The sequence below is a fragment of the Emys orbicularis genome, chromosome 16, assembly GCF_028017835.1.
Source record: "Emys orbicularis isolate rEmyOrb1 chromosome 16, rEmyOrb1.hap1, whole genome shotgun sequence".
NCBI lineage: Eukaryota > Metazoa > Chordata > Testudines > Emydidae > Emys > Emys orbicularis.
Window position 1 is genome coordinate 13,308,340 of NC_088698.1, and position 24,949 is coordinate 13,333,288.

The 24,949-nt window shown below is 40.8% G+C and overlaps 1 protein-coding gene across 2 annotated transcripts; it reads left to right on the forward strand.

Moving 5' to 3' along the window:
- The first annotated feature begins 1,144 nt into the window (after window positions 1-1,144).
- Window positions 1,145-22,744, forward strand: CRKL (CRK like proto-oncogene, adaptor protein). 2 transcript variants are annotated; one of them, XR_010562197.1, is made up of 4 exons: window positions 1,145-1,629; window positions 7,176-7,641; window positions 19,452-19,647; window positions 20,738-22,744. XR_010562197.1 is itself a non-coding variant. In XM_065417571.1 (3 exons), exons 1-3 carry the CDS (start codon window positions 1,316-1,318, stop codon window positions 19,584-19,586), a joined length of 915 nt encoding a protein of 304 aa, XP_065273643.1. In that variant the 5' UTR covers window positions 1,145-1,315; the 3' UTR covers window positions 19,587-22,744. The 2 variants fall into 2 exon arrangements, 1 of the variants encoding a protein (XP_065273643.1); XM_065417571.1 differs by having other exon boundaries at window positions 19,452-22,744.
- Window positions 22,745-24,949: the final 2,205 nt, after the last annotated feature.

Sequence of the window (24,949 nt, forward strand, 5' to 3'; positions counted from 1 at the left end):
GTTCTTTGCCATGTGTTATACAGATCAGACGAGCTTATCACGGTAGCCCCTCCTGGCTCTAAAATCTGGGGAAACTATTTTAACCTCCGACAAGATGGCAGGGAGGCTGCCCTCAATAGAGAGTCCTTGCTTCCAATTGTTCTTAACAGGCCTGAAGCCAGGGTCTCCTGAGGCAACCTATAGTCAATAGACAACGCGCGAGGAAACCGTGAGGGGCTAGACAGGTAGGGAAGCAGGCTGGTGCTTGGGGTTTAGGTGGAGTCAGAAGCCTCTGAGGGAAACGTGATGGGGACTGAGGCGAAGGGGAACTAGGGGGGCAGACGCCTGGCTGGAAGGAAGGGAGTGGGAGGCAGGATAGCGATGGGGGAGTGCGAAGAGGCTAGACTAGCCTCGGAGGGGGGGCACTCAGTAGCAGCCCCCGCTATGTTTGTACATGTGCCGCTCCAGTTGAGTTTGAACGCAGCGAGCACCGTCCCCCTGGAAGCTCCTGGAACACAAGGCGGGCACGAAGCACAGACTGGCTGGGGCGGGGGGAGGGGCGCGGTGTGATTGGAGGAAAGTCCCTCGAGGACGCGGCGCGGTGGCTGGCGCGCGCTCGGCCCCGGGCTGCGAGCAGCTGGGGGGAGGGGGGAGATCTCGGAGTGACTCTGGTAGCTCCGGAGGGAGAGACGTGAACTCTTCTCTTTCTGTCACTGCAGGCGCAGAGCCCGGGGGAGCCGGCCCCTCCTCGCCGCCAGGCAGACTGGGCGGCTGCTCCGCGTCAGGCACCGCATCTCCGAACCGGCTCACTCTGCCCTGAAATGCCTCCTATGGGGGGAGCAGCAGGCTGCACCCTACCCCTGGGGGCGCGAGCCCAGGCGCGGAGAGCGCCTGCGCGGGGCGGGTTCTCGGAAGCCTCCCTCTGCCGGCCCAGGCCGCCATTTTGGTGTTGGCTCTGGGGACAGGAGCCCGTAGGATAAAGCGCGAGCCGAGCGTTTTTCGCTTCCTCACTGCGGAGTTGGCACAGCAGCCGCCCCTTGCCGGCGCCCTGGGCCTGGCTGCGTCCGCCGCCGCTCTGCGCGCCCCCGGGCCCCGCTACCGGCCGGAGAGCGAGGCGGGAGGGATGTCCCGTACGCCCCGCCGCTGAGAGAAGCAGGGGCCCGACCGCCGCTCCCGCCCCACCCCGGCTGCTCTTTGGGCCTCCGCCTCCCTGGTCACAGGGATTCCTGCCCCGGCCGTGCCCGTAGTTCTCCCGCCCGGGCTTCCCATCGCTTGGTTTCCCCCGGCCAGGCCTTTCTCTCTCCGGCCGGGCCTTCGGGCTCCCCCGCCCGTTGCCATGTCCTCGGCCGCTCGCTTCGACTCGTCGGACCGCTCCAGCTGGTACGTGGGCCCGCTATCGCGGGCGGAGGCGCAGACGCGGCTGCAGGGGCAGCGGCACGGCATGTTCCTGGTGCGGGACTCGTCCACCTGCCCGGGGGACTACGTGCTGTCGGTGTCCGAGAACTCGCGGGTCTCCCACTACATCATCAACTCGCTGCCCAGCCGCCGCTTCAAGATCGGCGACCAGGAGTTCGAGCACTTGTCGGCGCTGCTGGAGTTCTACAAGATCCACTACCTGGACACCACCACCCTCATCGAGCCCGCGCCCAGGTACGTGCCACCGTCGCCGAGCCCTCGCCCGGGGACTGTATCGATGTATTCATGGGCCGCCCTAATGCTCGTATGGCCACAGCGCCTAGGGAACTCTCGTGCAAAGGCGCTGTGCCCCCTTCACCTTTGTGATTGCAATTGCCTTGAGTGAGGGAGTGGTCGTATGTTGTATCCAGCCTGTTCTCTGAGTGACTGTAGTTAGGTGCCATCCCTCTGCTTGTCTGTGCAGTTGGGGACTGTGCTTCCCTGCCTCAGATCCAGCAGAGGTGGTACTCTCTGAAGTTTGTGCTTGGGGCCATATTCCTTCTTACTCCTATGCCTCGTGCTGATATGAATGAGAACAGACTTGTATAACTACAAGTGGGGGGAGGGATAGCTCAGTGGTTTGAGCATTGGTCTGCTAAACCCAGGGTTGTGAGCTCAATCCTTGAGGGGGCCACTTAGGGATCTGGGGCAAAAATCAGTACTTGGTCCTGCTAGTGAAGGCAGGGGGCTGGACTCGATGACCTTTCAAGGTCCCTTCCAGTTCTAGGAGATAGGATATCTCCATTAATTTATTTGAAAAATTTAATTTAAACTACTTAGAACCCATGCACAGATTCAGTTGGACTATGGTGTACTCACTGATTTTAGTCTTCATTAGTACACCTCTACCACAATATAACGCTGTCCTCAGGAGCCAAAAAATCTTACCGCGCTATAGGTGAAACCGTGTTATATCGAACTTGCTTTGATCCACCGGAGTGCGCGGCCCCGCCCCCCGGAGCACTGCTTTGCCGCATTGTATCCAAATTCATGTTATATCTGGTCACGTTATGTTGTGGTAGAGATGTATCTAGGATAGCATTTCCTAAACTTAAAAGCTGAGACCCTCCCCACTTCCCTTCAATAAAATAAAATATGCATTCTCCCGGAGTTCCACTATCTGATGTTAAAGGCCTACCCATCTTAATGTATGTATCTTACATGCCCCATACTTTGGGAAAGGCTGTTATAGAATATGAACTAAAGAAATTAATCACTCTGCAGCCAGCTCATGCTTTGTCCTGTATCCAGCACAGGACCCTGTAGGGTCACTTGCCTTTGTCACTAAACTACATTAGAAAAAGATTGATTGAATTTGTTCTTTATCCTTAATTTATAAAGTCTTTCTCAGCACCCTGCTTTGAGATCTTTGGAATCCTGCACAAACAGCTACTATTGAGTTGTTATATGAAATGAAAATAAAATACTAGAAAGCCAAACAAAATGGTATTTAAAATCCAGATTTAGCTCACTTGATTTATTTAGGCGGTTTAAGGTCTCCCTATTAGTGACACCAGTCTTTTAAAGAACTTTTTCAGCTAAACTGATTCTTAATTTAAATTTAGCTCCAAACTTAGTTTTGCATTTGATGACTAAGGGTCAAATAGGCTTGTCAAAAAATTCTACCGAGTAGAAAACTTGAGCTGTCATGAAAAGCTTCCAGATAAAATTATTAAGCAGTGGAATAGTTTTGCCAGGGACCTGGTGGAAACAGCATCACTTGGTATTTTTAAAACTAAATGCTAGAAAATGTTCAGTAGTGATGATCATGCTTTGGCAGGAAAGACAGCTGCTCAGTAATTAACAGGTGCTCTTACCCATTTGCAGGAGCAGTTGAGCAGGACTGCCTGGCATCTCAGACTGTCAATCAATGGAGGGTTGTGGCTCATTGCAGATATTCCTTCACAGTCCTTTTGCTTATCTTAATTCTTCTCCACTTGGATGCTGCATTGCTTTCCTAGAAGCCTCTATTCTCAGTCATGTGATTTTAATTTGGTTTCTTTACCCATTTGAGGCCTTGGTGCCATCTAACTTGATCCCAGGCAAACCTGCTCATTTGCCATCTTTTTATTGGCCTTGAGCATATAGGGATGATTTAGTTCAGTGAACATACTCAGTATGCAGGCAAAACTATAGAAATCAATTGGAATTCTGCCAGCATAAAGAATGCAGAATTGGGCTCTAAGTTAACGCAAACTGACATGCTTCCTAGCAGTAGTTGTAATACTACAAATGGGATTGATTAGGAGGAGGAAATATGCTATAAACAAAACTTTCTAAATTTGTTACCCTAATTAAGCCTTCATGTTAAAAATTGACAGCTGTAGAAATTCAGTGACATGATGGTAGAGTCCAAAAGTTCTCTTTAAAGAGATGATGGGGTGGCAACCAATTTTTAGTGGGCTGTAGCCCACGAAAGCTTATGCTCTAATAAATGTGTTAGTCTCTAAGGTGCCACAAGTACTCCTGTTCTTTTTGCGGATACAGACTAACACTGCTGCTACTCTGAAACCTGTCAATTTTTATCAACTGCAGCATTTCTCAAATTATGTGTTCTTGTAATATGCTAGAATATGGGCAGGACTCAGATAGCAGTGTGACTAGCCAGTTGCATGGTCTTGGAAGTACGTGATAATATTAATTTTTCCCTCCTTGTAAATTCATTGGTATAATTTTTTTCAGTGGAATATCTTACTCCGGGGTTCTCGTGTTTTGAAGATACTATTCATCCTTTGTTTTTTTAAATGAATAATGTAAAAAACTGCTTGTTGCATACTTAGTGATCAGCTCAACCCTCATCTGAAAAATACTTAATGTAGAGGAGCATTTTTGCATTTAAGAGCTAAGTTACATTCACTTAAGTGAACAGTTTATTCTGAGCTGTTTATTGGTTATTTGTGCTTTGAATCAGATGCAAGTTTTGACTGCAATTGCAAGTACCTGGGCTCTTGCTCTTGACAATATGCTTTCTGAGAGTATTGTATTTTTTCTTTTTGTCCTTTCTGACTTCAGTAGAAGTTCATTTTAAACCAGTATTGTTCCATATATTTTTTCCTGAATAGCTTGTTAAATTGATGGGTAGTCTTGATACTTTTTTTTTTCCGGAATGTTATGGGTTAAGCTTTGACAAGTTTATCAGTAAACTTGTTCTTTATTCTGTGTACGGTATTTTACAGCACTTTTCCCACTGTTGGTATAACAGCAATGCAGCTGCAATAGTGGAAGCATTAATATGGACTAGTCATAGAAGTTCTTATCATTGTGGGTTAGCCAACATGGTAAATCTATTTCTGGCCTACATTAGTGCTTCCCCTGTTACTACCACAGTTGGTGGTGCACCCGTGCTAGATCAATGATGGGCAAAATGCTAATGCAAATGAAACACTAGCATTGGCTGCAGTGAGGTGTGATTGTGAAGTGTTCTCAAACTGTGAAGGTATAGTAATGAAATGACCTAAATGGGGTACATTTATGTTCTCAATTTTAGTATACTTTTCCATTTTTTTAAAAGAATGGGACAACTGCTGAGTACCAAAATAAAGTGTGTGCGTGTTATACAGATTATTTTTGCTGTGAAGAAATCACTGTTCTAGGCTACTGGGAGCTTATTTTTAAATACAATTTTCTTGCTGTTTCTGAAGTACTAAGGCAGTGGTTCTCAAACGTTTGTACTGGTGACCCCTTTCACATAGCAAGCCTCTGTGTGCGACCCCCCTTTTAAATTAAAAACACTTCTTTACATATTTAACACCATTATAAATGCTGGAGGCAAAGTGGCGTTTGGGGTGGAGGCTGACCGCTCGCGACCCCCCATATAATAACCTCATGACCCCGAGGGGTCCCGACCCCCAGTTTGAGAACCCCTGTACTAAGGAGTGAAGCTAGGGTAGTTTGAAGTAGCAGTTATGCCTTGGGTTGTCTTCTGCTGCAAGGGCATTGGAAACACTCCGCTACTTTTCTTTGTATTTTGGGTCCTCCTGAATAACTCCACTGCCTGCCTCTGCTCATCTCTTTCCCATGCAGTAACAGTACAAAACTGACATGATTCTTGACTGTTTCCGTGCTGCATACAGGGTTCTGCATAATAGCAATAATCTGAACAGGCTTTTTAATTTCATTCAGTTAAGAAAAATTCTAAAGCAGCAGTCAGAAAGGCAAGATTGGAGTCTGCAACCATATGCACTAGAAACTTTCATTTTAAATAAGAACCTAAATTCTGTAGAAACTGACACTAGATCACCATACTTGCCCAGGGAAGCTGCCACTTTGTCATGGAGGAGTGGATTTTTCAAACCTTGCACTATAGGATTATTGTATGTGTAAAAAGAGGAATGCATGCTGAAGTCTTAAGTTTGCTTTTTTGTAAGGACAGTTTATCTAGTTACCCAGCAAACTAAGACTATTTTACAGTGGGTTTTAATTCCATTTAATTTTACACCATTTTATCTCTGGGTAATTACATCCACAAACACAAGTTCAGCTACCATCTTTATACTGATGACTGACAGATCTAACTCTCTACTCCAGACATGTCACCTTCTGTCCAAACTAAAATCTTGTCCTGTCTTTCTGACACCTCCTCATGGATGTCCAGCTGCCAGTTCAAGCTAAACATAGTTAAAACAGAGCTCTTAATCTTTTCTCCCAAACTCTTCCTGTTGCCTCTTTTCTTGATCACTGTGGATAACACCATCTGCCTGTTGCTTAGGCCTGTAACCTGGGTGTCATCTTCAACTCTGACTTCTCTGGGTCCTCACATAACGACTATATCTAAATCTTGCATATTCTTTCTACATAACATCTCTAAGATACAACCTTCCTATCTATCCACACAACTAAAACTCTCTTCCAATTTCTCATCATCTTGCATCTCGATTACTGCAATATCCTTTTCTCTGGCCCTGATAAATGCAATCTTGCTCTGCTCGTAGCCATTCAGAATGCTGCCGTAAATTAATTTTTCAAGTCTGTCTCTTTGACCGCTGGCTTCCCTTTCTCTCTTATGACAAATGTAAACTGCTTGTATTCACTTTCAAGGCCCTTCACAGTCGATCTCTACCCTACCTATCCTCTCTCATTCAATATCAAGTTGTGGATGCCTGCCTCTGTCCTGTGAGGCGAGCCTCCACTACCTACTTGTTAAATTTTCAAACGCCTTTGTGCTTTCTCCCATGCTGCCGCTTCTGTGAAACTACCTCATTATTCAAATCTTCTTTGCTGTGATGCCTATGAAAAACTTGACAATATCCTTCTGTTGTCTCTTCTCTTGTACTTAGATTGTAAGCCTTTGTAGCAGGGCATGTCTTTTTGTGCTGTGTTTGTATAGTGCGTAGCACAATGTCTAGGACTTCTAGATGCTAAGGTAATTCAAATAATAAAGAAGTATCTTGCTGTATTGAATCAGTAAGATAAAATATGTATCCGGCACCCATTTTTCTCCACCCTCCATGAACAAATTTATAACTTTTTAAAATGAGTTCTTAAGAGATTACACAGTATGGTCTTTAGCTCATTGTTTAGTTAGAGACTTCAAGTAAGCACTAGTTGTACTAAATACCAGTTTGATAGCACTTTGAAGCAATCTTGTGACAGCTGAATTTCTTAGTATCTCTTTAATGTTAATGAATATTCTACTGTAAGAAATGATAGAGTAAATTTTGTTACCCAGTATACAGAGTAAGGTAAATATCTACTATTAAAAGTGGGTTTTTTTGTTTGTTTGTTTGTTTTTAAATACTCAGGTATCCAAGTCCACCAATGGGATCTGGATCAGCCCCTACAATTCCCACTGCAGAAGAAAATTTGGAATATGTTCGGACTCTCTATGACTTTCTTGGGAATGATGCTGAAGATCTGCCATTTAAAAAGGGTGAGATACTGGTAATTGTAGAGAAGCCTGAAGACCAGTGGTGGAGTGCCAGAAACAAAGATGGTCGTGTTGGGATGATCCCTGTTCCTTATGTAGAGAAGCTGGTCAGGTCGTCCCCTCATGGGAAACATGGGAACAGGAATTCCAACAGCTATGGTATTCCAGAACCTGCCCATGCTTATGCTCAACCTCAGACCACAAGTCCCCTTCCCTCTGTATCCAGTACACCTGGAGCAGTGATCAACCCTCTGCCATCAACACAGAATGGACCCGTCTATGCCAAAGCTATTCAAAAAAGAGTACCATGTGCTTATGACAAGACTGCCTTGGCATTAGAGGTAAGATTTTTCTCAAGTTCTATGTCTCTAACATTTTCAGTAGTTAATTTAATAAAATAAGAGCACAACTTAGTTGAAATGGTGGCAACCTGATTATGTAATTAATTTGAGTCATTCATTTGTGTGGCTGTCTTGAGTAGATTGGGCTTTGCCTGACTCTCTAACTCAAGTAACTGAGAAAACAAGGTCTTTCTTCATACCATAACAGCTCTACAAAAATAATTGCTTCACCCATACCACTTCCCTTTAGAAAGGGACTAGAGCACATATAAAAGATGTACCTAATTCAGACTATTACTTGCTTTTCTTTTTCCATAATATGAATTGTTTACTAGGTTGTGTTTGTAAGAATAATGGGATGGACACACCCTGCCCCGGAAACATGTGGGTCCATCACCTCTGTCAGTGGCAAAAGAAATGATAATCTGGCTGGCTTGGCTATTCTCCTGCACTTGAACTATGGATGTTGTTCATTTAAGCTTTGTTTTGCAAGGGGAATCCTGGAGGACCACACTAGTGGTCCTGGTTAGGAGAACTAGTTATAGCATCCTCCAGAGATAATTAATAATGTTGTCAGCTATATGTGGGTGGTGGACAGTATGCCTCATATGCTTATCTCCTGCTCATATCTTTATATGACATCTGTTCATTGCTACTGTACTAGCCCAACTATATAATTAGTGTTTTATGCTTGAATTTCCATTGGCCTGTATGGTGATCCTATAATTCTTGGTGTGGCCTTTGGTTGTATTCTAACTGAATCTTGACTTCCTGGTTGAATTAGTTTGATTCTGGGACATGTGAACTTTAGGCCTTGTCTGCATTGGGGATTTGCCCTGATTACAGCCACTGGTGTAGCTGCATCAATGCAGACTCCTAGTATAGATAGCAGTTTTGCCTATTTGCACTCATGAAAAATAATAGTGCTTGAAACTGATGTAAGTTGCACCAGTTAAAATCATGGCTTATAATAGCTTACCCTGTCTCTACTATAAGTTTGCATCTGTACAGCTACATTAGTAACTGGGCACTGAGGGCTATCAGGGTAGACAAGGAGTAAAATTCTCAAAAACATCTTAATTCCCATCAACTTTCAGTGATACTTAACTTCCTAAGGGCCTGAATCACTTTTTAAAATGGAATATAAGCGCCTACGTCACTTGAGCATTTTTGAAAATTTTACTTGTGCATCTTAAAATTTTAATTTAGATCAAGGCAGTAGTGTAGCCCCTTTAAGTTTCTTGTGTTGGAACCCTAATGTGTTCCTGTATCTTAACAAACAAAAACTTCTAGTTGCAACATCTATTGCTGCTTTTCCAGAGCTCAACACTAGAACTAATATTTTGGGGATGGTGTGTTGAACAAATGACTTATGGCTATGCTTTGTAGCCCCTAAATAGAGTTTGGGGAGCCATGTTTAAGCATGGTTATAGCTAAACTAGTTTAAAAAAGTGAAAAGGGACAAACCATGTTAGTTAGATGTGTGTTAGACATGGTTCTAACACAATTTGGTGGTATCAATGCTGGCTGGCCACACCACATTGTCTGAAGTTAAACATAGTTCCCATTCTTGAGTGACATCCCATGTGAATGAAGCTGAAAAACATATCCACTAAATGTTGCTGGAAGCAGTGGATTGTGACAGAATGCAGTGCTGAATGAAGTGCTGTTTAGCTATGGCTCACTTGCTGTCAGCAGGGAGTGGGGAGATAAGGGAGAAAATGCAAGAAAGAGCAAGCAAAGATTCTGTATGTATGGCTTCTTAGGTAAGTAAACTTTTTATTAAGTATTGCTCTCCATAAGGAGACTCTTCTGAACCTTCATTGGTGTTGGGCTTCAAAAACATCTCCGTAGCTAAGGCTGTTAAAGCAGATGCCTCATGTCTACAGACCCAGCAATTGTATATACCTTTTAAAATAATGCTGTCTAACAATTTTCCTAGCTTTTCTTCATTTAAATGTCCCTCCTGCATAAAGTGACACTGTCAGGGTCAAAAATTGGACCTTAACTGGGGGGGGGGGGGGAATTCTTGGTGTCTCCTTGTGGGGGACTAAAGATTAAAATGCACCAAAAGATTTTATTCTAGGAGTGGGGGAAGCCATTGGCCCACTATTTGCAAGAAGCCAACATTAACATATTTGTGCAAATAATATAGGCAACTATTTTTTGAATGCCATGTTCAATATACAGTTGCATCATGCTGAGCTATTCATGCTTCTGAAACCAAGGCAAGAGGCTTAGTTTGGGGTGGGAAGAGCATGCCATGGAAGCTCCAAAAGGAGGGGTGGGGAGAACCTGCTTATGGGCAAAACTGTTTGGAGCAATAACTTGCCCAAATATTCTTTAAATTTTCTATTCCGTAACTCTAGTTATGTGGTCACTTCAGACTCTCACCACTGCTCCTATGGAATTGCCTCAGACCAATATATGGGGTTGGATTGTTAACCTCCAAATATCTGGAGTCTGATCAAGAAGGAGGTCTTTTCTTCCTTTGCATGCTTTCATTGCTTCTGCCTTGTCAATTCTTTGGGAAGGGAGATGTCTTTCTGCCCAATCATCAGTTTTAGCTAAGAATTGATATTGAGGGTCACATGGTGTCTTCTTGGGGACCTCTGAAGTAAAGTTAGGAAGGGCTGCTCACTTCTGTTCATAGTCACAGTGGCTGCAGCTCTTCCATACATCTACATACAGAATTTCAGCAGCTCCTATGCTATCTTTTCCAGTGTTTCCTGATATACTTACCAAGGAATTCTTTTGTGGTCTTCATTCTACTTCCCTAGGACCTAGGTGGACCTCTGAATCACTGACCAAACATGTAGGGCCTTGAAGAGGCAGAGATTTAATATCAATAAACTAAATAATAGTCCCTGTAAGGTCATAGCTTAATGCAATAGTAGTCAATAGGCAACCTGCAGGCCAGGTCCTGACTGCCAGATACTTTTAAACAGACCCATGGATATATAGGAATTCGGTGGGAGAACTAGGCATAGAGCCCAAACTTTATTATCCTCAGTCTTATGTTTTAGCCAAAAGAATCTCTCTCTCCCCTCCTCCTCTCCGCTGCCCCCCCCCACCCCCACCCCAAATCCACACACACTTTCAAAAGCTCTGGTGGAAGGAATTTGGGGGTAGGGGACATCCTGCACTTGGCAGGACTAAAGTGCTGCACCTAAATTTTAGGGATATTTTCTCCTTCCACCTTTTCTTTTGGGGGAAATTAGAAAGGAATACCACAAACTTCAAAAACTCCACAGGAGTCCTGCCAATTGAATGGAGTTTTAGTTCCACAAGAGCAAAGATTGCTGCTATCACTTTCACTACAATATTGAGTGGAGTCTACCTTAGGTTTCCCAATATTGCGGATTTCATGGCTTTCTAATGGTTGTTTTAAATTTACATGATCTTATGATCAGTACTTGAAAAACTTACTTGACACCTGCTAGTCTGAGGACTAAGCCCTCTGACTGTGCCAAAATACACCAGTACCCAAAGCTGTGCTCCCTCCTGCCCAGTCTCCTGCTGGTTGGGTGTCTCCATTGCTTGGTCTTTCCTGACTGAATTCTCTGCCATCAAGCTAATGGTACCAGATACCCTTTGTTGGATCAGTTAGTGCTGGGTAGCCCCTTAAATAAAATGTATGCTATCAACCACACTCAGAGCTGATGTTTCCATGTCCTGAACTGGACTGACCTCAGCCCACCACAGAAATGGAGCTGCTGCCTAAGGAATAAGGAGGCCCTTACCTACCATGTCAGAAGAGGGCTCTTGAGTTTGTGCTGGTCCTCCTGCAACCCAGGCAGAAAGTTCTTTTTGTGTATTAGAGTGAGGACCTGCTAACCTGGCAGAGTCCCTTGGTGGTGGTGGTGGGGGTAGCCTAATACAGTGCCCTCTGTGAGTGGCAGCCACCCTTGAGGTACTAACAAAAGCCTCCCACCCAACAGGGTCCTCCAAAGCAGTAGTAGCCCCAATGTACCAGTAGCATCATCCAGAACTCTTTGAGTGGTAATGTCATCTTAATTCTGAAGAGAGACATCACTGCATTGGTTAACACTGCTTACATTAGGAAGATTCTTTGTAATCATAAGAGTTAGTTTCCTATATGTGTTTTAAGCTTTCGTTTAAAAAAAAAAAAAAAAATTTGCAGAACTTGATGGCATTTGCCTAGGAAAGATTCCTGTTCACTGTGGAGGGCAGCTTTTCAAGTCCTACTTTATAACTAGCTTAAAAGTGGCTTACTTCATTTTTCAGCTGGCATTTGATTCCAAATGTATAGCTGTGGAAAAGTTTTGAGTATGTCACTGAAGTATTTATTTCACCAAAATATATATCGGTTGACCTTAATTATATAACTGACTTCTAGACTCTCTCTTGGGCGTGTTTCAATTAGGTTACAAAGAAAACAATTAATAGTTAAGGAAAATTGAGGCACAAGTAGGACAAAATGTGCCAGTAGTTAGATTCCCCTGATGATGATGTTCAAAACTGTGAGTGGCAAAAATTAGGCTACTTTTCTCATTAATGTTTCAACATTCATACAGCAGTGATAAATTTCCTTTGTGCAAGAAAATAGTGCAAGTAAAGATATTTAAAATGCTTAATATTTTAAACATCACATCTACATCATCTGTTTACCTAATACTTGAAGCTACACACGTACACACACAAGTTCCAAGTGTTTATTTTGAGACTTTACCACCAGGACAAGTCCAATAGACATCATATATTACTCATAGGAATCCTGGCACCAATTTTTTTTGATCCAGTCTCCATATTAGATGAGGTGTATGAAGTCCTCACTTCAGTGCTTTTGTCAAAGCTGTTGGTTTACTGCTAGAGCTTTTTCTGGATGAGATTTTTAATCTAGCTCTATTGGGAGTCTCTTCATTTTCCCGTCCCTTCTTGATGTAGGTGTGCTGGAGACGCTGGTTGAAATTCTATGCTGTGCCTCAGAAGAGATGGGGAATCTAAGGGGTCTTTAAGCCACCTTTGCACTTATCACTCCAGGGCAGCCTGTCCCCAGCTGTCTGTGCACCACAGCAATTCTGCGATTCCTATACTGGGATTGCAAAGAGATCCTTGGAAGATAGCCTTATGGTGTCTTCCTCAGTCCCTGCACTGGGGGAATCCTGTTCCTGCAGGATGTAGTTTTTAGGCCCCTGTATGCCAATTGGGCCTTCTTACTTGGTGTAAAGAGACTTCAATGGATGACAGTCTTGCCCCCTGGTCTGAGTGGCTAGATTCTTTGGCCTGGGTATCTCATTTCTCTGCAATCCTCTGCTATCCCTTAGCTTTGGCACCCAATGTAACATGAAAATATTTGCATAATTTCCCTACTGTTGACTCCTTTAATCCCCCAATGACACCCTTCCCTTCCTCCCTCCTGCTGCCCCTAGTGACCTAGCATGACTGCCACCGCTACATAGTACCAGCTTCTTCCTTCCACGTAGCTGGACTTTGCTGCTGATTGTACCTCTTTTCACTGCAGTGGTTTAGCCCCAGCCACTATTTTCCTGGTTCAGTTGGACCTCGGATACTCTTCTCAACCCCACATTGTGCCTCAGCCTGGTTTTGAATGGGTAGCCAAATCTTCATGGTCCATTCAGTATTGTACATCACCAGTGATTCTGCCAGCAAAAATACCAGTTGTGAGGCAGACACCTGTCTGTTAGCAATTGGAATGAGATTACTAACTCCAGATCGATTCCAAACAGCCATTTGATTATTTCTGACCGCTATTCACCTAGTCAGCTACCAGTGAAGCACTGATTTACAGTTATGATTTGCATCTCCTGTGTTCCATGGTCAATCCTGTCACCAAACACCCATCACTTGTGTCTTCATGAAATTGTTAATGAGTAGCTGTAAAATTCACTTGGATGCAATCTTATATTTTTCTATAAATAAAATGACATGCACCAAACTTCTTCTTTTTATGATACATGAATCAGTTCCAAATGGAAGACACAGGTATAGAAGAGTCTAGGGTACATGAGTAACACTTCGACTAGCATACTCCAAAAGCTATATTTCCTGGGGCTTTGAATTCATGCTGTAACTGGAACGTAATTTAAAATACATTCCAATTTTATCATTGGGTGGGGACTAAATGGCTGCACCTCTAAAGAATTACTCATTTCAAGAGTCTAATATTTTACTCCTCCCTCCAAAGATATTAACATGCTTTGCAGATGAAGTTAGCCTCAAAACATATCGGCGATAACTAAGCATTGCCCTTTTTCATGAATTGGGATAATGAGGTCTTGAAGTTGACTTGTCCAGGTCATAAAAGAAGTTTGTGGCAGAGCTGGGAAAAGTACCCCCCAGGGTTTCTGACTATCCTGTGGTTAAGCTGTATTCTGAACCTTGCTCATTCTCCCGACTGCCTCCACTCCCCCTCTCTCCCAGGCTTTAATTATGACAGTCCTTAGTGGTGGCTTAAAATACTTTCTGATCAAATATTTTGTTCTCTAGTGTGTTTTATTCAGAAGAGCATGGGAACGTCTTAACACCTCTATAATTTGTCATTGTTAACCTTATTTTTCCACAAATATTTGGTCTTAAATCAATTTCAGTATGCTGACTAATCAGATATAGGAAGTAATTGATTCATAAATTCTCAAACAAAATATAAAACTCCTCAACCTAAAATACAACCCACACTGTCTTGACATTGACAGTATTAACATGTCTGCTCAAAATCTTGTTTCAGCATCCTTTTCATAAAATCTTCTCAAGGAAACTGCTTTACTTTTGTAGATATAGTGTGAAAGGTTGTTCAGAAGCTTCCAATTAAAGAAAACTCAACTGACTAATTATAACTGTTAAACACCTTTAGAAATATGTGGTGAGTTCTGGTGCATCTTTCTACATCCACTCTTCTAAAGCCTTTTCTCTCTGTGCTGCTCAGCAGAAATGTATTCAAGAGCGGGAAACTTTCATGTTTTGGTAGGAAACTTGTGGCCACTAGAACTTTTCCTTGGAGTAAATCCATGTTAAATTAACTTTGCTGTAAAGCATGTGTTTGGAAAACTTAAGGTGAACTAGCAGTATCATATTTTACACAAAGTACTCCTCTACTAAGCAGCCCTTTATTGCAAGATAGCAGAAATAACATTCTGAATCTGATTTAATATAAGATTTTTTTTGAAGTCAGACAAAGCAATAAAGGTGATTGGTTGTGTGGCCTTCTTCTGTATTGTATATGGATAAATATTCTGGGAGATTGGTAAAATGGATTCACCTTGCTGTCAGCGCTCAAATTTGGTTGACTATTTTCTTGTTGTGTGGAGTTTTACTACTTCATGGATAAGGTTCACCTGATTCAAATTGAATTGGTTGGTTTTAGAGCATGGGGGCAAATGCAACATCTCACATGATTTTAACCACTGAAGCTTTGGTAATCTATGATGCAATTTGGGTCCAGAATCTGCATTTTAGAACTATGCTCTGACAGGTTATTTAAATCTAGAACCATGCCATTAGGTCCTTTTATTTATGTAGATTGTTAGCTTCTAAACATACATTTTAGGCCAGTACTTAAGTAGTAGTTTCCTGGTGCTGAGTGTGACAATTTTGTCTCTAATCTTCCTTTCTGGAAAAAGTCACGGGGGGAAGGGAGGGAATAGTTTGTTATTTAGAGTGTTGGCACTGTTCAGTGAGTATATGTATTTGTCACATCCAAAATTCGATTATGGTGGTGCCCTCTGGCTGGTTTTTAGCCCCACATAAACTCCAGCTAATGCAGATGCATATGCTTCTGCTACGGATGTAAAAGGTTCAACTGTTACGGTAAGCATTAGGCTTACCAGTTGACCAATGTTAACTGTTAACCCTGGTGTCCCTGTGTTGGGAGGGAGCGGGGGCCCCTGCAGCTACCTTGGTTAACTGGTTAAACTATATAATTTTAATCATTTAACCGGTTAACTTTTTTAACTGATATTTACATCCCTAGCTTCTGCTGCATATACCTTTTGCTCCATAATGTGTACTGGTTTCCAGCTCAATTCTAGGAGCAATTAAAATGGGGCTGGTGGTGGTTGGTAAAGCCATATATGGTTTAAATCTTAGTGTGTTCCACTAGTTGATCAGCCAAAGTGCTGTCAAACTATTAGTCCTAAATTAAAACATCTTGGAGGTGGAGACAGGAATTTCTTAGTAAAAATCTGGAATTCTTCAATTTTCTTCCTAGCTAGTGGGGATTTGACCTTCAGGGCCCGCAGTAAGGCATCTCTATCTGAGAAAGCTTATGTGAGGGTGAGGTAGGTCTCTCTTCTGTGGAGAGTAGGAGAACCTTGAGTCCCTAAATTGTTAGTCTAGTCTGATATGGTTTTGTTGTCTAATGTTCTAAATGCTGTACACATGCTTGGAGTACAATAAATTCAGTCTGTTAAATCAGAGAAACACACAAGGTGGAAATGAAGTACTACAACAGCAAGTTGCTTTCAACTGACTTGCAGAAAATTTGAACAGAGCAGAAATAGGAAATGCTTCACAAGTCTCCAACCACCGTACTCTTGAGTCCTAATGATAGTTGCTGAATGTTTCCAGCAAACTACTGTTACCTGAAACTCTGTTTAAACAAAGTCAGTATTGAATGTACAATTGCATTTCTCCCAATAATAGTTGTTTTAAACGGGGAGAAAGAAATGGATTTAAGTGAGTAACATTTTGAAGAACAACAACGAGGAGTCTTGTGGAACCTTAAAGACTAACAAATTTATTAGAGCATAAACTTTTGTGGGCTATGACTCACTTCTTCAGATGTATGGAGTGAAAATTACAGTAGGCAAGCATAAATATACAGCACAAGAAAAGATGAGTTGCCTTACTAAGTTGGGGGGGGGGGGGGTCAGTGATTCAATCAGGGTGGAATGTGTCCCATTCCCAACAGTTGACAAGAAGGTGTGAATGTCAACAGAGCAAAAATTACTTGTTGTAGTGCTAAGGATGCCAATTCCATCAGGGTGGATGGCCCATACTCAACAGTTGATGGGAGATTTTGATTTCTTTTGAAAGATGGGCTAGTTTAAACTTATTTTAAACTGTGTTCTTGAGTCTCTTACGATATATTATGGTATTTGCCCTTAGAAGCAGCGGGAAGGGGTTGAAAAACTTGTCGTTTTTATGTACAGCATAAAGCTTACTTAAATATCTATGTAAAGAGCAGTTTACTAGATTTAAAAAAAAAAAAAAAAAGTTGCTTCTGAAGAACATTCAGCATTTACTTGTCCCTCTTTGTGGCTTCTGTTGCAGTCTGAAAATCAAACTGTGTTCCATGTTCATAATGGCTGCATGGAGATTGCTGCTGTAGGTAGCTGAAATTATACTTTAAGCTTTTATTAAAGGAGCCTTGTTTAAAGGGAGAGTGTCAGACACATATAGCCTTTCAAGTCATTTATACAAATATGCCTAGTAGTCGTATTCAAATGGTCCATTTAAATAACTGGCTTGAGAGCATCTGGCACTAATTCAACTTTCTGTGAAAAATACTTACGAATTTTCTTTATATGCGACACTTTCATTGAAAAGATATAAAAATCTTATTTGACTAGAGAGCTGCAACAGCAATATGTACTGGCATAAACATGCAGTGTTATACAAACCTGTAAAAACAATGTCCTTGCTGCAATTTAAAGATCCTGGCACAGATCCTTTTTAAATTAGATGAACCAGTTTTAAACATTAAAACCATTTTAGGTAACTTGGTCTAAATAGTCTAATACCACAGTTTGGCCCCAGTCATAGAACAGACTAGGCTAGAAACGGATTTTTTACAAACTGAGGGCCAAATACAATTTACTTAGTGATTTTGCTGATACACTGGAATGCATAGTTTAAAGTATTACAAATGCCACATTTACTAAGTACTGGTTAAAAAAATACTAAATACCAAGGGAAAGCTGTGTACCTGGTGACCACCCTTTATAACATCTAGCTGCTGTTTCTTCATTGGATGGGCAGGTGACACTTAACATCTGGAAACCTTTCTCCCCATAGCATGGTAGAGGGTGGTGTTCTCTGCCATTCCACACTAAACTAGTCAGTCGTCTACATTTTGATTTACATTTTTGTTTTTTAAATTTTTTTTTTCAAATTTTCTAACTTACAGGGTTTAAGATTTTAATAGTTAAAAAAACCCTCCAAACCTGACCAGCTCATATAGCTGGTTGAAATGGTCTTTCAAGCAGCTCAACTTTGCACCTTGCTCATTCTGCTGATTGCCTCTACTCCCTGCAAAATTCTTTTTGGTTTCCAATCTGTAATTAATATCCACCCCTGTGTTTGCCTCTGCTGCTTGTTGCCTTCCCATGTAGCAGCAGAGTTAAATTAACTGGATTCTTGTCCATTTCATGGCTGCTAATGTGTTGAAAAGCAAAATGGAAAACTGACAAAACTGTTTTTTGTTGTTTGGGAGAGCTAAACATCAGCAGAAGCAAACACTGAAGGTGTCTGCAGAATTAGGAAGACAGCACCAGTTAAAATTTTGAAAAAATGTTCTTCAATCATAACAGAAGCTTTTCTTTAAAATGAAAGCTTTGATTCTGACAAATAATTGTATTGGCCCCCATGCTCACTCAGGAAGGTGGTGAATTCTTCATAGGTGAGCAGATACATTTGTCCAAGCCCCGATTCAGGAAAACTTGAGACTGGATTCAGTATAGCAACATAAGGAAAAGCCAGCATGTGTCACTACTGAACTGTATAAGCTGCTGCTAAAATGTTACATTCAGAGAAATGTTAAAGTAAGCATCTGCTGCAGTTCCCATATTGATGCAATGTAATTATGAACTGAACAGGAAGGCAGGGGGTAAAGTTTGAGAACTACTGGAATGGGAGACTGTTCTGAAGTATTTAAAACATTAGGAATATTTCAAAGAATATTAGCCAGCTTACTTTGATGCTAGTTGGTAGTAGAGATGCTGGGTATTCTGCTTCATGCATTGCTTTCTCTAAGCTATAGGTACTACACATTTTTGAAAAATAAGGGATATCTTGCCATCAGTGGGGCTGTACTAACCAGCTTATTTAGCATTAAGTTTCTTAGTTCTTGTTAATTTTCATTATGAAAGGGGAAGGGAAGGAATTGTCTTGACATTGCTCCTGCTCTTTAACAAATAGTAGTGATGGAAACAGTGAAAAAAGCTAGAATCTTTATTCTAGCTCTTAATAAAAGAATGAGTTTCAAATGTATTTTTTTCTCTTGAATAGGAAATGTAGCATTGATTTAGAAAACTAGAGCTTGCTATAGGACTACTGCATCCCCTCAAGCAATTAAAATAATTTGACCATACAATGAATTAAGGTTGAATTTCAGAGTTACAGGAAAAATCTTGTTTAACAGCACTGACCTAATTAAAGTTAGAACATTTAATAGTGTGAATACTACATTCCTTTGAAATATAGACATCACATTTCATTAATACTATTAGTTTTAAAGAGGTATAATTGTACGTGTAAGCTAAATATACTGTTGCACAACTAAAGTAAAGAATAAACTGCACATTCTCCCAGAGGAAAGACTGACAGGAACACGTTGTTCTTGTATAATTCAGTTAATTTGCCCCATGAGTAAATTATCAAAAATGAAATGTTTTTTAGTTAACTACAAAAGTGCAGGGGCGGGGGAAATGTGTACATAAATGTCAAACCTTAGAAAAACTTGTGGTTATGAGAGAATTTACTTTGAAATTAATATCTCAATAAGCTATTTTTCGCTGATCTTTAAATGCAATATTCTCTCTCCCCGGTTTGATTTTATATCTTTATGCTAGCAACTGTAATGTGGTAACACTTTTTTTTTTATTATGCAGGTTGGAGACATTGTGAAGGTTACAAGGATGAATATAAATGGTCAGTGGGAAGGTGAAGTCAATGGCAGAAAAGGGCTCTTCCCTTTCACGCATGTCAAAATAATTGACCCTCAAAACCCAGATGAAAATGAGTGATTCCTGTTGCCCAGCTTACACTGCTGCTTCATTGTTCTGGCTACGATAAGCATCATTTGAGGTGGGGATGATGACTGTTAATGGCACATTGCTAGCATTGTCCATTTGTCTAGCTTGCTGCAGTTTGATGGTTCTTTTTATACACATTTGGAATGCACACAATTGAAGTCATGTGCTGACCATACCATAGTTGCATCATCCAAACTGTAGTATCACTTCTAGAACTATTTTGGCCCTTAAGCTGGAGAAGACTGAAATCATACAGGCAGATAGTAAATAGGATCAAGAAAATAATCTTTCCTGTTTGAGGCTTTCAGGAACAGCATGTTCTGGCTTATTCATTAGGAGGAGAGTTCTAATCCTCAGATCAAATATGAAACTTTTGCATCACTGTCCAAACAGAGAAACAACAAAACTGCAATTTTGTGGCTGAGGAAGGGAAGAGCTGAATTTGAGAGAAAATCTGCCCTAAGATAATATAGTCAAAACAAGTCTCTTTATAGACAGTAATTGGATCTCTTGTGCATTTTGAGCAGCTATTTTAACAAGGCTGTTTTTGTGATACAACTCTAAGCTTGCTGTTGACTTAGAAATAAAGTTTGTGTGATGAAAGTAAATACCCATTGAAGTGAAGACCTTTATAAGAAAACTCTAGTTGACATTGTAAATGGTAGCCCATTTTGTCATATACATAAAACCAATTCTGCAGACTATTGAATGCAAATATAAAAGTTGCTGGATGATTTGCAAGCACTAGAACTGTAGAAACAACCTTTAAAAGGGAAACACTTAAGCCTGGTCTACACACAGACTTTTGTACTGGTATAGCTGTTAGGGAGGAGTATAGGGTTTTTTAAACAGTTTTTACTAGTACAACCTGGTTTCAGGGAGGGGATAATGAGATAAGTTATGTCAGTATAAGGCACCTTTATCAGTATAATTGCATCCACACCAGGGGGTTGTACCACTTTAAACTTTTATAGGTAAACAGAACAATTTGTGTAGATGAGCCCAACTCCATGACCTCTTCTGCCTGCCTCTTTTTAAATGAATTTAAAAGATGAATTGAAACATTTTAATAAATAAAATACATGTGAAAATTATGCTTTTTTTTAAATCCCAGGGGGGCTCTGTTTATATCTTCCCTACAGAAGCTGACAACTCTAAATAGCACGAGGATGTACTTTTATCCACTTTAGGTATTAAAGATGCCTTCAAGCTTAGCAAAAGATGCAGAAATCCAAACTTTGCTTTCAGCATTTAGAGGAATTTATGTGAAACATTAACACTTAAAAGTATTTTTTTTCCATCTTATGTCTGAACATGTATTCTTTTAAGGATGTTGGGCTGTTGAGCCCTAAGCACATGTTGCTCTGAACTCTGTATTGAAGTGCCTTGAAATTCTTGGAGAGAAGGCACTGAAACATGCAAAAAAAAAAAAAAAAATTTGCAGCCACTGTTCATTTTTAGAAAAGCATCTCAGCTTACCTATTAATATTCTGTAGCGCTCATCAAATGGCTGACAGTCTGGAGAAATTCTTCTTAAAGCATTTCACTGCCAACCAAACTTACTGTGAAATAGAATAGCATTGACTAAAAGTGTGTGGTGCTATAGGAATACCTGACTGTGGGCAATAACTGTCCTTTGCAATGGAAACAGTTATGCAGCTCTAGAAACTAGAAAGTGAGTGTCCCTGTTAATCTGTCTGTCTCTGGACCCTACGGTAAGTTATTATGAAGCTCATACTACTGAAAGTTACTTTTATACTTAAACTGCACTAAACTCAGTCTGCCATAAGGATATCTTATTTTGACCATGGCCTAGCTGTTGACAGCTGTCATCAGTGTAGGGTTTTTCATTTTAAAATCCATAAACATATGATTATTTCGGAAAATTGTTTATTTTTTATCAAAAATAAGCATTTCCTTACACTCTCCCTCATTGGATATACGGTGTACCTGGAACATTGTAAGCATGTCCTGGGTTAAACTAATCTGGTGATTCCCACAAAGAAGCAAACCATCTGTCTGCAAAAATCTCAGCCAGTGTCAATACAAGAAAGCACAGCATTACATGGTGGTTTCTAAAGCAGAGAAGAATACCTAAAAAGTGTGAACCTAGTTTTGGACCACTTAAATGCCTCCCTGTGTCTAATACTAAACAACACCTCTTACTAAAATGTATCACATTGAACAGTCTAAGTTGATAGTGAAGACATTTTGATGCAAGTTTACAATTTTATATAGACTGCATTTGATCAGTTGGTGTTTCTCCTTCAAAGATTTGTTTCTTGCAGTGCTGTCTGTTGCTTTAGAGCACCTCTTCAAAAATTCCTTGATGATAGATAATGGTCAGTATAGCTGTTCTTTGGGAGTATACAATATACTTAATTTTATCAAGTGATGGCTTCAATCTATGCAGCATTAGGTGGATCATGTTCCACATTTAATTTTTATGTAGGTGTCTGGGTTTCAAACTAGCAAGTTTGTCAGTTGTCAAAACCATTAATCATGGAAGGTTTACTATTTGTCATTTCCTCTGGTGTACATGTGTATATACATTGAAGCCTCTGATTAAAATAAACTGTTCTAACTGGTCAGTGTCCACATCACTGGATAAGCACTAACTCAATTCATAATTGTTTACAAATCAGGCAGGAATAAATAAAGGGAATATATCCTGTTTGGGTTGGGGCTCTGAACATTATTTTTGTAAAGGGAAAAAAATGCATTCTTTGTGCCATTTCATGTGCCTGTAATCTAACTTTTTATATTGTATTAACATCCTGGGAATGAGTGGGCTTTTTGTTTATAGTAAAGTTTTCAAGCATCTCCAACTATCTGCAATTGAAAAAGTAAGACCTGCCTAAGACAGCCTTTTGGGACCAGTAGAAGTGTTCCTGTATAGTTGTCATTTTCTGTTTACTTGTATTTTAAATGAAAATGTGTTCTGGGAAAAGGAAATTTTTGCAGTGGGAAAGGTGGCCTTCTATTTGAGACAGTCTTCACTGTGTAAACATTAAAACAGTATGTAATTTAAAGACCATGAACTTCAGGCAATAATAAGCAAGCTTTTAAAGTTTATTTTGGGGATCATAGCTTGTTTTATTTTTTGTGCTGTAAAATTAACAGTATTAAATGAATTATATTCTTAGAATACATGGAGTGTCTCTTTTTAAGACTAGTGCCTTTTTATTTTCTTACTCCACTTATTTCATAGTACTGGTCCCATATCAAGCCAGTGTTATTAGTGCCCTGTTTGTACAGTCTAAATAAAAACAAACTTGTAACATTATCTGTGGTCTGTACAGCTTTCTCCAATATTATTAGAGGCTTTATTCTGCTATCACTTATGGCATGTAAGTTAAACCACTGATCTTGGAAAACTTCAGCAAGGGAGGGGCCAAGTATATTTTTTAAACTATTGCCCCTGCCAGATGTGAGAGAAAACTGTTCATTTGCTTTTTTCCCCATCCTTATGCTCCCCCCCTCCCAACAATGAAATACTGCTTGGTGAAGAAGGCTGATCTGAGAATTGCATTCACCTGTAGACATGATAGGCTAATTTTATACTGCATCTAATCTTTAGTGTTGCTGCAGTATAATTCCTGTCCAACTCTTAGTGCTTTTTTTTTTTTTAAACCAACAAATGTTATTGAAGAGAATAACAGTAAAGTGTTCAGTTTACTATGCATGGACTAAGGTAGGGTCTGCACATGGCTCGCCAGGGTAAGCCCCCTGGCGGGCCGGGCCAGTTTGTTTACCTGCTGTGTCCGCAGGTTCACTGCTCCAGGCCAATGGGAGCTGTGCGATGTGCTGGCCGCTGCTTCCCACCGATCCCATTGGCCTGGAGCGGTGGCCAGTGGGAGCCATGATCGGCCAAACTGGCCCTGCCCACCAGGGTGCTTACCCTGGCGAGCCATGTGCCAAAGGTTGCTGATCCCTGGTCTACACCCACATTGCATGCATCTAAAATAGTATTTCCTGTGTAGATCAGGTTTAAATTGCACATGAGCCTTGAGAGGGAAGTAGTTGGCTTATGGGCATTAATAGTAAAAAGCACATCTACTTCAAGATGAGTATGTATAACAAACATGCATGCTTCTGCAGCCATTTTTAAAACGGAGCCCAAAGGATCAGATGGTTGCTTTTTCTTTTTTACTGCAGGGCTTTCAGTAATTGAACTCCTGTTCTCATTCAGGACCAAGTATAAAATCTAATATGAAAAAACACTAAACGAGTTTTCGTACCAAAATTTTGGGAGTAGGAAATCCTAAGGCACATGAATTTTTTTTTTTCCCATGGGGGGAGAATAACAGACAGTATTCACTGTTTTATAATCTATTCCTTAACTCTCTCCCTTACAACAGCCTACTGGGGGGTAACTATTCTGGCCACATGAAGCTAGAGATGGTTCTACCTCAATAGAGAGCATAAAGGAAAATAAGCACATTTAACATCACTAACCATAACCTTCTCTCCTTTACAATCTTCATTGGCTCTCTGCTTTCAAGGTGTCAGTTGTCACATAAGGGCCAGTCCAAATTTTTTGTCCATCAGTGAGTGTTCCCAGTATAAGCAGCCTTCCTTAAACCTAGTAGAAGATGTGCTGAAAACTGTTTTATGCTGTGTACATCGATAGTTAATCTTGTACCCAGTTACACTTTTTTAAAACTTGCCCCCATAAGCAATATATGCATATGGTGGTATCTTCAGCAGTTAAAGGCAAGAAGAGTGTGTAGTATTTGAACAGACAATCCATATCGTACACAGGTGGAGGCTTTCCTCAGTGTTTGATTAACAGCCAGTCCAGGTTGTAATTACCTTTTAGTTAGCTGATGCAGGGGATAGGTTTCCCTTTGTCCTCCAGCTGCAGTAGAAGTGCAGTGAGTATCTTAACTGTGGATCCTTATGCTTTAACAAAATTCCATGGATGACTACATAAAAACATATCGGTCTCATCTTACTACTGGACAAGCTATTTCACATTATTCAATTTTAGACTTTTTACTACAAAAAATAAACATTATAGTAGGATTACTTCTAACCTGAACTGTACCATGAAGTAGGGGGAAGATGTAGTAGCAGCTCTGAGAACATTTGTTTCACAGATGCGTTTAGCTTTATCTGCTGGGTGGCACACGGGAGGGGAAAAACAATGTATTCCCATCATATGATAATGCAAACACTAAAAAGCTGGATGTTTTAAATCAGCAAGTCAGGTAACTTGTATCCACAAGTTTTAAAAGAGCTGGATAATGATAATAGCCTTTGGAACACTGGAAGTTCCAGAAGACTGAAAGAAAGCTAATGTGCCAACATTTAAAAAGGGCAAATAGGACCACCTGCATAATTATAAGCTT